The following is a 13085-nucleotide window of genomic DNA, read 5'->3' on the forward strand; positions in this document are numbered from 1 at the left end:
CGGTCGATCATCCCACCTTGAGGTGGGCCCCGGACCCCTGTTTCTCGCGCGGCCGGCAGCGGCTCTTTGGGGGATCGACGTCACCCAGGGTGCTCGGTAGGCGAGTGTTACGCAGCTCGGCAGAAGCTCAGCTCCCAAACCTTATTTACGATCTGCCTGCTGCTTTCACTTCATCTCATGTAACCTCGCCAACGCACAGCTGCCGCCTCACTCTCTGGCCGCCTGCACTTAAGAGCCCGTCGTCAGCACAGCAGCGAGCTGCTTCAATACGGCCTCCTGCAGAAGTGAAGAAACATGGATATAAACAACGCGAGGACGCGGCTCCGTCGCACATTCCACTACCCCACCGATGAGAGTTCCACAGGGACCACTCCCGAGGTCCTCGACGAAGAGGGTACGCTGCCTGGTCCTGATCTCCCTTTCGTAGAATACACGGGCACACATCTTCCTCACGAGCTTACGGCCTGCTGACCTGCCCCTGAACAGAACAGGAGAAGCTCATCCAGGACCTCGCCGAACAGAACGCAACCCACAACCAGCAATACCAGATCATCCTCCTCGCCCTGCCCATCCTGTCGTGCATACCTTACCTCCTCGCACTCTTCCGGCCCTCGACGACCCTCATCGCTGTGCTGGGCCTGACGTCCCTAGCAAGCACGGCCTTCCTCCTCTTCAGCCTCCCGCCGACCGAGACGGGCATCCACGCGCTGGACAGCCGGGCAAGGTCAGGGTCCGCCCGCGGCCAGCAGGGAGACGACGCAGCAGCCGGGGTCGCGTCCGGGTCGGACGACGGCCCCAGCGGGCTGAGCACCCTGAACCAGCGGCGCCAGCGGCGGCGGCGCGCGAGCAGCTTCAGCCTGGCGCCGCAGAGGAGCCCGCTGGAGAGGCACCTGCCGCTGCTGAACGTGGGGCTCTGCGCGGTGCTGGTGCTGTACGGGCTGCTGGTGCAGCGGCGCGGCGGCAGCAGCGAGCACTACGACCGCGACGAGGACCACCGCCAGCACTTTGGCTGGCTCGGCCTCGGCAACCTGCCCGCCATCGTGTACGCCGTCGTGATCGTGGCGAAGCTGCTGATGGCCAACGTGGACCCGGAGAGGGAGCTGACGGCGCTCAAGTACGACTACAAGGGGGCGTGAGCCAGCTGACCATGTGTCGCCGTCGAGGAGAGGCTGCCAAGTCTTTAGGCATTTTTGTAGTTTCGCACTTGTCGTATGGCTATTTTACTAGAATGAGGCACGCGAAAGCATGAGTCGTGTGATATCAGATACCCCTATTCAGAATATCATTTGAAGTTTTGACCAAAACACGTTGGCGTGACCTCGGATGAGATGCCATTACTATATTGTCTTACTATCCAGTAACCTAGGTGAACACGACCTTAAGATCCGTTTTCATCATAGAATTACGAGTTGGACGAAGGCCGCTACGAGAACCATCCAGATGCGAGACTCTGTGGATAAAATAATGGGTCTCTCGAAAGTTGGGGTTCTTTTTGCATCTATCTGGCTGCAAAGCCTGTGTCTGCCTGTGGGCTTGCCTATGGCAAATCGACTGTCTTCAGCTCAAATGTCGCATACCGATGCGTTACTGTTCCCGCTGCTGGGGCATGCCCGCCTTGTTCATTTCCGATTTGGCTTTGATCCCCACAAATTCCAACATTGTTGTAGTTTGGGCTCTTGTAAGCTCCAGACCCCACTGCATGATACTTTTCCTGTCATGATCTAGGACTTTTCCTGTTCCCTCGGAAGTACAAAAAGTCGTCACCAGCTATTACATGTCTATCGAATCGGTGAATCTCAGGACGCCAGTGTACTTGAAAACGCCATCAACGCCCGGGGGCTGCTTTTCAGGGGGTGGGTTAGAGAGCGGTCCGGCCTCCGAGGATTTGTCGACTACGAGGGCGAGCCCTTGAGCCTTGATAGCGTCCACCAGCGCCGGTACCATTTTCTATTCATTTATGATTAGCACAACAATACTTCTCAAGATGTATACGCGAGAGGGGTGGATAAAAACACACCAGGAGCCTTGAAGCAACCACCAACCCCATGAAGTTGTTGCCTTGCGCAGTTCGGACTACCTCCTTGATCGAACTGGACCGACGGCCATGATTCACTGCCGCGGCGATCATCTGCGGGGGCGCCATCGAGACCTCCTCGCGGCCGAGGTCATTGCACATGAACACGGGGAAGTTCGGCTGCTTCCAATTGAGCGCGGTGCAAACGCTAGGGCTGTACGAGCTGAACACGACGGACCGGACGGCCGCGCTGCCGCCACTCTGCTGGGACTGTGCACGCTGCACACGCGCGTGGTCAAACACGATCCCCAGGACCGAGTCAACAAAGCTGTTTAAGCCACGGCTGTTAGACTCTTGGGGCTGTGGGTGGGCGTGGTCTTCGGCTATCTGGTAGATGAAGTGCAAGTTGACATTCACGCTTGGCGGCAGCATGTCCAGTGCCTCGGCGAGAGTGAGCCCCGCTGATGCGAATAGGCGGTGAATTTCGTGGAGCTCAGTCTGTTGGCTGAGATTGCCCGCTGCGAGTGCCTTTCTGGAAGGTGAAATGCGAGCCATCTGCTCGAATTGCGAATGCGTCACCCATGATAGGGGAACGGCCATCCCTTCTGTACCCATGTCCACTGTCCTTGTAGGCCATAGAATCGCAACGCCGTCCTTTGTCTGCTGCACGTAGAGTCTCACAAAGTCACCAACAAGGCTCGACCCAGTAACAAAGCTGCTGATATGGCGGTCAAATTGCCTGGTCGCCTTCCAGTATGTCTCGAAATCGGTGATTTCGAGGGGCTTGCCCTGGAAAGGTTTGATGACCTGCGTATTGAAACTGATTTGACCGATCGCGCGAAGTCGAGGATCGAACAGGGGGAGACAGCAGCTACCGGAACTGCTCAATGAGGCACGGAAGGTATTTGGCAAAGCCACCGTCTTAGCGATGACCTTGGCTCCGTATGTCGGAAACACGTCGAAGTCCAATGTGAAAGCATCAAGATTGTCGACCTGGAAAGAAACAAGACGGGTATCTTCTGTGAATGGAAGGATGATATTTTTGGGGATGAAGTCTGAAGCCTTGGACGAAATGGTCAACCGAGCGGCGGGATATTTGCCGTCGTGGAAGAAAACGAGTGGTTGTTCAGCATCCGCACCGAAGTTAATCTGTACGACGGTCTTGGTGTCCAGGAAGTTGTGTCCGTATCTGCGCAGTGGGATGATGGGTGGCGGTAGTTCGAGGTCTGGAATTCCATCTGGATCGAGTGACATGATTTCAGAGTCATGACTCTGAGCCATCGGGCCCAATGACGGCGGCAATACTTGGGTCGTCCTGGGGCTCGATTCTTTTTTAGAAATACTTTGCAGAGAAATTAGTAGATTCATGCACTCCAGATGACCCTCCCATGCTGCGTAGTACAATGCTGAAAGGTCTTTCTCGTCAAGAATATTCGCGTCGACGCCTTCGTCCAACAGCGCTCGTAAGCAGGGAACATTTCCCTCACTGGCAGCATGTACGAGTGGTGTCCATCCATACAGCTTGTCAATCTGATCTAAGTCGGCTCCAAAATGCTTCAGGAGGCTCAGCAGATCGGCGTTCCTGGCAGACCTGGCTACGAGATGCTGAGGATAGAGACCCTCGGCATCAGGCAGGATCTGGGCGCCTTTGGTCAGAAGCAGCTCGACGATGGCGTATGAACCATGTTTGCACGCCAGATTGAGAGGAGCATGGTCAGTCTCTGAGATCGAATTCAACCGTGCCCCTTTCTCCACAAGCATCTGGACACAGTCCAAATTATTGTGTATGATCGCATGTACCAACGGCCGGAAATTGTCGTGATCGATGAGATTGATGGTGTCGGCATCAACTATTTCTAGGTTAGCGAAGTGTAACAGGACGAGAGTTGGGGTCTTCTAACCAGCCAGCAGTGCACTGATCATGTCCAGCCGCCCATGCATACTGGCATAGTGCAACGGCACCCGACCATATACGTCCGTTCGATTGACGGCAACTCCTTTTTCCAACGCTAGGTTCAACACAAAGGAGTTGCCGTATATAGTTGCTTGGTGCAAACAATTCCGCTCATTTATGTCATCTTCTGACTGGATATCCACCAAGCCTGTGTCGAGCAGAAGCTGAAGGGATTCCTGTGGAGCTTCGTTGATGGACGCCAGGAAGGTTCTGGTGATCCTCTCCATCAAAGACAGGTCCATTGTTGAGTTCGGCTCCACTGCTGCTCTCATACGCCCTAGGAGGTCTCTCAAAGAGTCCAGATTCCCCGAAATGACCGTCTCGAGGAGAACAGTGTCCGCATCTCCCTCTTCGGTGCCCAGGAGGTGATGGCTGCTCACAATATGGTCTGGGCGCCCTTGTCCCTCAAAGCTGATGTGGTCCCCATCTGCCCATGCTCCAAGCTCCTGCAGGCTCGTTGTGACCTGATCAGAGAGTTCACTGATGACTGTTGGGTTGAAGAAAGGCTGAACCTCCACAGCCCTGGAGAGGTAAAGCTCCTTGGTCTTTGACTTGGAAGTCTTGTCCCATTTCTTCAATATTTTCGAGAATGCCGTCCCATTTATGTCGACAAACTGTTGCAGCTTATTGAGATCATTCGCAAATTGTTGGAAGCCCTCTTGGAGGGTCGTAAACTTGGCCGACCGCCTTGATATGCCATGGCGGGACTGAAGTACCTTCTTCTTGTCCAGGAGCGTCTTAAGCCGAATTTTGAGCTACAAGTCGGAGGTCAGATACCTTGTCAATGTTACAAGGGCGACCGTTCGTGAATTTACCTCTGCCTCTTTTTGAAGATAGAATGCGTTGACTTTCTCGAGCTCTCGTTCCTGGTCTACCTTTAGCATTGGTGCGGTCAGACTCGCTTTTACGGGTCCGAGAGGCCGTCATACCAGCTGGAAGAAAAACGTGGCCTTGTTCGCCTGCAAGGCAGCCTGAGAATCTATTGTAGGGGCGGGATGAAGGTGGTCATTCTGGGCCTGGAGCGTCGGAGTTGCGGAGAGCTTTTTTATGAGCTATACGGAAATGCAGTTAGCGACCAAGTCTCTCTCCCATCTTTCCTATCTGTGCGACGGCGATGTCCGTGAGAAACATGGCTTGTCTAAATACCACTGTACTCCTCGATTGTTGTTTTAGAGAATTCTTGTGGTACCCTTTCTATTTCAGAGTGGACGGGGCTGCGGAGCGGAAAGGGGGCGGTCGAAGGGGAGGCCCTGGAGGCAAGACACACCTTTTTTAGTGCTTTGTAGTTGACAAAATTGGCAGCGTACTCAGGAACTTCAAGCTGGCGCTTCTGAATCTGCTTGCCAAACTTCCTACTGGAGGATCAGCAAAAGCTGGCATGGACGCACAGCAGCAGCACGAGCCACAAGCCAAGTAGGGCGCAAAGACTTCAGTCACAGCCATGGAGTCAGGGGTGACTTACATAGTGCGAGGTTGTAGCCGCCGACCTGGAGAGGCCACAGGCTGTGACGCAAGGGTTCAATTGAAGATGAAAACTGCCCGCTCTTTATCGACTTGGGCAGTCTCAGATACTGCCAGGTCAGAAAAGATCGAGGGCGTATCAGCCAACGAAAGCTCTTAAACTGCCCATGCAGGTGTGACGTCGGATTTTAGCAGTAGCTCTCTTTGGAGTATGGACAAGTTGGTCCTGACTGTGCGACTTGTTTGGGCCTGCTTCCGCGGCGATGGAGACCCGAGACCCCCCGACAACAAGGTGGAGTTCTTTCGTCCAGACCTGGGCTTCCTCCTTGCCAATCGGGATTGCAGTACCAATAGTCTCCAATACGAAATATGTCTTGAACTGCTGCGCGGATTCTCCCTCTAGTGGAGAGAGGTAACGTAGTTTCTGTGGAACCTGGGCAAGGAGGATATCAGACACGAGTTCCCGGATTGCAAGTCAGACCAGACCTGCGGGCTTTTTCTCTTCTATTGCCTGACAAAGCGGGAGCACCCGCTGCTCGAAGATCTTGAAAATTGAAAGACAGTGGAGCGGCTGTCAAGGCTAAGTGAGGGTCCGCAACGGGAGCAGGCCTGCAAGGAGGGCAACGCCATGTGTGACCACCGTACCACTTTGAGGATCGTAAATTATCTCCGATGGGCAGATACAATGAGACTGTACATAGAAAGCAGCCCATAGCACGATACATATAAATAGACAGAATGGCAACGTTGACTCATGCTCAAAGCGAGGGGGATGGTGTTTAAGTGATTGAGGGAGCGGAGTGCCGACAGGCACTGGCCCGCAGATGATCGACGAGACTGCCAAACACCCACGCAAAAGGAAAGATAGCAGAAACATGTTTGGACTTACCCGATTAGACAGTGAGTAAGCGAGCGAGTGAGTGATGCAACAACCTAGTCGAATGTAACTGGGTAGGCGATTGTAGGAAAGACCCCTGTATGAGAAGCTCCTTCCTGCAGGAGACGAAAGAAGCGACGACTGAACCCTCCACGCGACTGCCCCGGACTTGACCGACTGCTGAGATGGTGGTGGTGACTAGCCAGGTGAAGAGCCAGGTGACTGAAGGTGAGTAACTGTAGGGTGGCAGGTAAGCTATGAGTCCCCAGAAGGTAGGGTAGGCTTTAGACGAACCGCCCTGCAGACGTTTTGTGTAAAGGGGGGGAGGGCTTTCTGCGCAGGCCGTGCAGCAGGTTCGATAGCCTTTTTTGGTTTCAGATAACTATTTGATAGCAAGAAGCCAGAATTTATCAGTCTTGGTCGAGCTGATGCCCCAGCTAAAACGGGCTATACTCAAATATCAAAACTCGAAGATGACAGTGGGCTAGTGATGTACCTCGCAAGAGTCCGACTGCTTGATCACGTTGCTGAATGTGGTCGAAGTACTTCCAGCGGGTTTGTTCGCCCTTCAGAAGTGTAGAACCAAGTGCAAGTGGTCGTCGCAATGGCTTGGTTTTCCTTGGGATGTGGTGGTCGAGGTCTTCAACGTCGGCAGTGTACTACTACTAGGAACGACAAGCCCCGAGTCAGAGTTGAAGGGAGCACGGGACCCAACCCGGTACGGTATACCTCAATGTGTGTGCGCCTTCCGAGATCCACGAGGCACGTTGGCAGGTGCAAGGGGCCCAATGCGAAGCAGCGACAACTCCTTGTTACGCGATTCTTTCCCGCCGAGGACATCCGTCCCCGGTATCATGCCTTTCTTGAGGCTCTTTCGTCCGTTGCTGGGTATCATCATGTCTACGTTGGGACGAACCAATCACACCCGGCCTTCAAAGAACGTGCGTTTTTTGAGCCCAAGCTTGTTCCGGTCTACCCTGGACGGCAAAGTGGAGAGTCCAGCCGCCAGCCTGCACTGCTTCATTCGAGATCTAGTCTGTGCTGTAACCACGTTCCCAGACGACCACCTCGAGCCACTCACTGTTCCCAATCGTGATGCGCTTGACGCGCTCGTCAAACCGGGTATTGAATGGTTAAATGAGGCTTGATATGTCATCATGATGACCTTGGAAACAACGGTCTTCGGCACGTCTCACAAACATCACCCGACCGCCCCTTACCAGGAACTGCAAAGATCTATGGATGGAGGGGAAACACATGGAAGGAGGCAGGATGTAATCGTGCTACGTAACCCATACTGGTGGAGAACCTCTCTTTCCCTCAACTCAGCACATTCCGGAAATTTTATCCAGCAATGATCCGACTCCCACGATAACAATTGTCCCGGCATTGCACGCCAGCTATATGTGCAACCCAGCAGCCCAGTCAGATGTTTGTGCTCCCACTGGTGCAATATCCTGTCCCGCTTTTTACGCAATTCCAGGTGAACAATCTTCAGTGAGAGTCTGCCCTGAGCCGCCCTGCCAGTCGATCACCTCCTAGAGCACAATCTGCTTTGGGATAAACTGCCATGGGATAACCCTCCACGAGAACACCGGATAATCTGCCACGGGATAACGGACCATGGGATAATTTACCATGGAATATAGGATGACCCTCCACAAGAACACCTTCCCTCGGATAACCTCCTGCAGCAGCTTATGCTATAGAATAATCCGCCATAGGATAATCTGCTATAGGATAACGGGATAATCAAACGTGAGATGATCAACTGTAGGATAATCGATCGTGGGACAACTACTATGGGATAACCTACCATGGGATAATCTGCCATGGCTAACCTTCTATGGTACAAATTCCTATGGGATAATCGACCGTGGGATAACCTTTTATGGTATAAGCTCTTATGGGATAATCTGTTACGGTATAACCTTCCGTAGGGTGACCTTCCACAGGATAATCTCCTGTGAGATAACTTCCTATGAGACAACTTGCTCTAGAATAATGGGAGATAAGCCCCCTCGCCTTACCTCCCAGTGGGCTGACCTTGTATCGGCAGTAACACGGAGAAATTGTTGACGCCGTTGTTGATGAAGAATATTTTCTCTCCTGTCTCCATGGTTGAAGCGGTCTTCTTCCGAATAATGGGACACCGTGGAGCAGAGTTTCGTCCCGGGCCGTTGACAAACATCAACTAGATGGCTTCTTGGCTCAAGCTGAGGGGGAATCAAGGCTTATGTTTCTAGGGATATTCAGGTAAGAAGACACACGAAGAGACATGACATCTTGGAGCTTCATCTCCGCACAGTACCCTCAATCGGTGCTCTCAACTAATGGAATCAAGGGTGAGGCTCTTCGGTGGGTCACAAGTCTTATTCTGACCATACCTCAGAACCATGGTTCATTGCCAGCGACGAGCCGCTCAACAAAGGGGATGGCCCATGGGCTGAATTACTTCTTTGCATCTTCCTTTTTGGCCTTGTCATCAACCAAACTGTCCGCCATTGCCTCCGCCGCTGCTTTCCTCAGTCTTTCCTCCGAGTCCTCTGAGTCCTCCATCTTGATGCCGGCCTTGTCTGGCTTGTCTTTGGCGTCTTTATCATCATCACTGTCACCAAGGCTAAAAGGGTCGTTCTCCGCGATGGGGCTCGGCTCAACCGAAGACAGCGGCTGCCACTTGCTGGGTTTGCCGCCAGTAGCCGCAGCAGAAGACGAGTCTCTGGCTGCGTTCTTGGGTGAGGTGCTATAGAGGTCGATGTCCTCGACGCCGTCCTTGAAGGACACCTTGCGACCATCGTGTGGCTTTGGGGACACGGAGGGTGGTGGCGGCTTGAACAGGTTGGGGTTCTGTGTCTGCTGACGACCGGCAGGTGCTAAGTTAAGTGTCAGCATCTGGCTTAGAGCGCGTTGGTGTTGTATCCGATACTTACTGCCGTCGCTGCGGAACTTCATCCCGGCAAAGTCGTCGCTGAGCAGCTCCGGATCAGCATCATACCGCTCGTAGTCCCTGCTCCTCCTCGATGACTCCCCGCTGCCTCGCCCCATGAAGGGACCACGACCACCCTGCTGGTGGGACGATGAGCCTTCGTTCTCATCAAATTGCTCGTCGAACTTCTTCTTGATGTCCTTGAACCACGAGTTCACTTTAGTCTGCGTCTCCTGGAAGCCCTTCTTCAGCTGCTCCTGTATGACGGGAAGATCATCGTCTATGAAGCTGTGCTCTCTGTCATCGTACAGCTCGTTGGGTTTCAGGCCTGTCTGCTGGCGTTGGCGGGGCTGGTTTGCTGGGCCTCTGTTGGCAGTCCGGGCTTCGTATGCCGCACTTTGGTTCTCGTAGTGTTGCGCCAACTGGCGAGCATAGGCCTCATCTGCCTCGAGCTGGGACTGGGCATTCTGAGGTCGCGGGGGTTGTGGGGGAGGTTGCTCCTCTGTGTCCTGCTGAATGGCGTCGGGGTCGCTCATACCCAGCAGCGCATTAAACGCTGGGTCGACTTGTCCCCGGCTCGCGATCAGCACAGCCTTGATGACAGAAGCATCGATGGTAGGAAATGCCTCCTTCAGAATGGCCTCATTCTTCTGTTGCTCGGTCGCTGGACGAGGGGGCTTCGGCGGAGGCGCCTCCTGGGAAGCGGTCGTTGATGGGTTGGGGGCAGCCGAAGTGCCAGTTGAGGCCTCCGTAGAGGCGCCTGTCGCAGCCCCTGACGTAGGGTTCGGTTTGGTGGTGCCGTCGTCCATGTTGATGATGCCTGATTCTTGAACGTCTTCGTCGTCTGAGTAGTCCAGTGGCTTGACTGTAGTCGGTGACTCTGGCACCTTGTCCTGAAAATGGAAAAGTCGTCAGTCAGGATGCCTTTGATTGGGAGTGGGTAGTCGCATGAACCGAGCTTCGTCTGATGTTTGAGTCCAGGCTTCTGCTAATGCTTCGGAGATGAGCTAGGGGATGCTGCTTACCGACATGGTGAACCGAGATGGGCGCAATGTAATGAAAATGGATGTTATGGCGACAACTTTTTTCAGTCAGTTGCTAGGTAAAGGTGATCTCGAGAGATAGTTGAGACGTGTTGCGAATGCGATGGATGGGCCGAGGGTGCGTAGCTTTGGGAGAAGCTGCCTGGCTGCGTCAGATCTCCAATCGCTTGGGCAGTGACGGACTAGTCCAGGCGGTACCTAGGTACCTAGGCACATGATGGGCGACTGTGTCGTAGTGGGGCATACCTAGGTACTCCCGCGGGCACCTAGGTTCCAGGACGTCTTCAATGACTGCTTAGAGGTACAATTACATGCACTGATATTATGTAATACTGACAGCTGTGTACAACTTACACCAAAGGATTCGCTCTTCCTCCTTGACTCCAGTGCGCTGCTGCTGGCGAAAACGGCAGTTGGCTTTGCCGCTGGGTTAGGTACGTTATTGTCCTCTTGAACGAGGCCTTGTCAGTTGAGCAAGCCCCACCCATCTTTATCCGAGGAACCCGACATGGTTCATTTGCTCCCTCTCAATGACTAGGAGCTGCTCGAAAACATTTTGGGGCAGACGGCTGGCACACGGTTACACTGCATGGTAGTATAAACGCCCAACCCAGGGTGAAAGTGCAATTCTACTTGTATACAGGGTTGCATCAACAGGTGTCACATGCACTATTGGAGCAATACCGTCATGCTTTAGAAAATGCGAAAACATCATCACGAAGTCCTGTATAGCTTATTTACTTCCCCATATAAGATCATTCTAGAGGAGATTATCCCACAAGAGGTAGTTCTATAAGAGATTACCCCATAGGGCAGTATCCTAAGGGAGGTTATTCTAGAAGAGGTCATTCTAAAACAGATTATTTTCAGAAGAGGTTATTCCCTCAAAGGAAGTTATCATAAAAAGAATTCTCCTGCAACTGATTATCTGATAACTGTTTATTTTATAAGGAACTGTTTTATTCCTTCTCTAATTGCATCTTTTTATGACACTTATTACTCATATAGACACTGTGGCCGTGAAGCGGACACCCGAGCTTACGCTCGTAAGTTGTGTAAGCTCAGAGGAAGCTGCGAACAGCCTCGTGCAATTCAGTCCAATGTGAGCATCAAGCTAAATCTACTTGCAAAGCATGGTAGGGCTAAGCCGCTGTGGCACGCAAATAATTATATTCGCAGGTGTGTTGAACGGCTTTATCTTGGGGCCGAGTGCCATAGTATACTACGTATTTTTCTTGTAGCAACCAAATCACTATATAATCAATTACACTATAAGGTCAAAAAATTATCAACACATATCACAAAATATAAGATGGCTATAGTCGCGAACTTTTCGTATATGACAATGATTGGTTCTAAATAAGAATGATACACGAATTGTTTCCCACCGGTATAATACAAATACTGTTGCCAAACACCTGAGAGGCTCCATCTTTGATAGCACAAAAAAGTGCTGCATGTTAGAAGTCAAAGTATACGCCCAAGTCTGCCCGTCTGCCCCACACAACTAGTGACCAAGTTGTCCCTTTCATTCAAAAAGGCTCAGATCCGCTTTGAGAATGGTGATATTGCTGAAGGATGGGGAAGAACGAGACATCCCGCCGGAGCCCAGATGTCCATTCCTGGCGAGATTGGATGCTTAGTTGCACTTTTTGAGAGCGATGCTGTTAGTATCTGTCTCACACAACCAGGACAGAGGATCATTCTACTCACAGACCAAAAAGGAGGAGACTCCTTCCAGTAGTAGCTGGTGCAGTCGCCCCAGGTGGTGCTTCCAGCACAGCCCCAGCCACCAGTAGAGCCGTCAGAGCCGTCGTTGTAGTAGGCGTTGGCGCAGCCCGGAGGAGTGGAGGCACGCTTGTTGACCTCAGGAACCGTGGCGGCGGAGGCGAGGCCGGCAAGGGCCAGGGAGACGATGGCGAGGAACTGCATCTTGAAAGAGAGTGTTGGTTGTTGGTGTTTGTTTGGAATGATTGTGTGAAGTCTTGAAGTTTTTGGAGTGTGATGATGAGCAGGAAACCAAACTTGAACAGCAACTCTTGACCTGCTTATATACTTTTTGGCTTTCATCGCTCATGGCGGTTGGTCGTGGTGATGGCCTTGCATGTCAGCGATCTTTCGGGAGACACGGTGGTGCCGATACTGACTGCGGATGCTGGGGATAGCTGGGCAGAATCCGCTTGACTCGAAGACTCCAGTATGGTGTTTTGGTGTTTTCGATGTGAGAGTTTCATAATCGGCGTCTAGAAATCGAGTCAAGTTCAATTGCGATCGTCGCCCTGCACGCCATCTCTATGTACCAAGCAAAACTATAATTCAGAACATAAACCTTAAACAAGCCCTATGAGATTCAAATGACTACAACACAATCGGGATTCTACAATCAGAACACAGGCCGACATCCGAGTTGCGCGCAATTATTTACCATTCAAGAAAGGTCGACATGCACTGCACTGTTTCGTAGGAACTTCGTTGATAATGTACTACTACATTGAGCTATTCACCAATTCTCAATTATTGCTAGATAGAGCGAAACTGCGAGTCTGAGCATTTTGGCCGTATGCATCGTCAACAGTCTGGCTATAGGCCGGTATACACGTCGCCGCCGCGTACTTCTTGCGGCACCACCGGGTCCCAATAATAGAAGTCTCCATCGACATCTGGAGTCCGCCCACATCACGGTACTGCCCAGCGGCGGAGCAGTAGATGACCCAACTTTTGGACACCGCCATTCAGACGCCGGAAAGCTCGGCAAGTACATGCTCGCATCACATGAGAAGAGCTGCTTCCTCCCCTTCAAATCTGGGGAA

The 13085-nt window shown here is 52.4% G+C and overlaps 4 protein-coding genes across 4 annotated transcripts; 1 reads left to right on the forward strand and 3 right to left on the reverse strand.

The window, feature by feature from the left end:
- Positions 1-294: 294 nt before the first annotated feature.
- Positions 295-1136, forward strand: J7T55_006466 (uncharacterized protein; the record flags this gene model as incomplete). Its single annotated transcript, XM_053144614.1, has 2 exons — positions 295-394; positions 487-1136. 2 exons carry the CDS (start codon positions 295-297, stop codon positions 1134-1136), a joined length of 750 nt encoding a protein of 249 aa, XP_053001231.1.
- A 634-nt stretch (positions 1137-1770) lies between these two features.
- On the reverse strand, positions 1771-6185 carry J7T55_006467 (ankyrin repeat protein nuc-2; the record flags this gene model as incomplete). The annotated part of the gene is made up of 9 exons (XM_053144625.1): positions 1771-1947; positions 2018-3864; positions 3958-4723; positions 4784-4843; positions 4898-5020; positions 5236-5320; positions 5431-5471; positions 5743-5828; positions 6176-6185. 9 exons carry the CDS (start codon positions 6183-6185, stop codon positions 1771-1773), a joined length of 3195 nt encoding a protein of 1064 aa, XP_053001232.1.
- Positions 6186-8757: 2572 nt separating this feature from the next.
- On the reverse strand, positions 8758-10263 carry J7T55_006468 (CUE domain-containing protein; the record flags this gene model as incomplete). Its single annotated transcript, XM_053144636.1, has 3 exons — positions 8758-9179; positions 9237-10125; positions 10258-10263. The coding sequence occupies 3 exons, from the start codon at positions 10261-10263 to the stop codon at positions 8758-8760; spliced, it is 1317 nt and encodes a 438-aa protein (XP_053001233.1).
- Positions 10264-11807: 1544 nt separating this feature from the next.
- On the reverse strand, positions 11808-12207 carry J7T55_006469 (uncharacterized protein; the record flags this gene model as incomplete). The annotated part of the gene is made up of 2 exons (XM_053144647.1): positions 11808-11897; positions 11989-12207. The coding sequence occupies 2 exons, from the start codon at positions 12205-12207 to the stop codon at positions 11808-11810; spliced, it is 309 nt and encodes a 102-aa protein (XP_053001234.1).
- Positions 12208-13085: the final 878 nt, after the last annotated feature.

The sequence above is a fragment of the Diaporthe amygdali genome (genome assembly GCF_026229845.1).
Source record: "Diaporthe amygdali strain CAA958 chromosome Unknown NODE_1_length_4327563_cov_65_473760, whole genome shotgun sequence".
Lineage (NCBI taxonomy): Eukaryota > Fungi > Ascomycota > Sordariomycetes > Diaporthales > Diaporthaceae > Diaporthe > Diaporthe amygdali.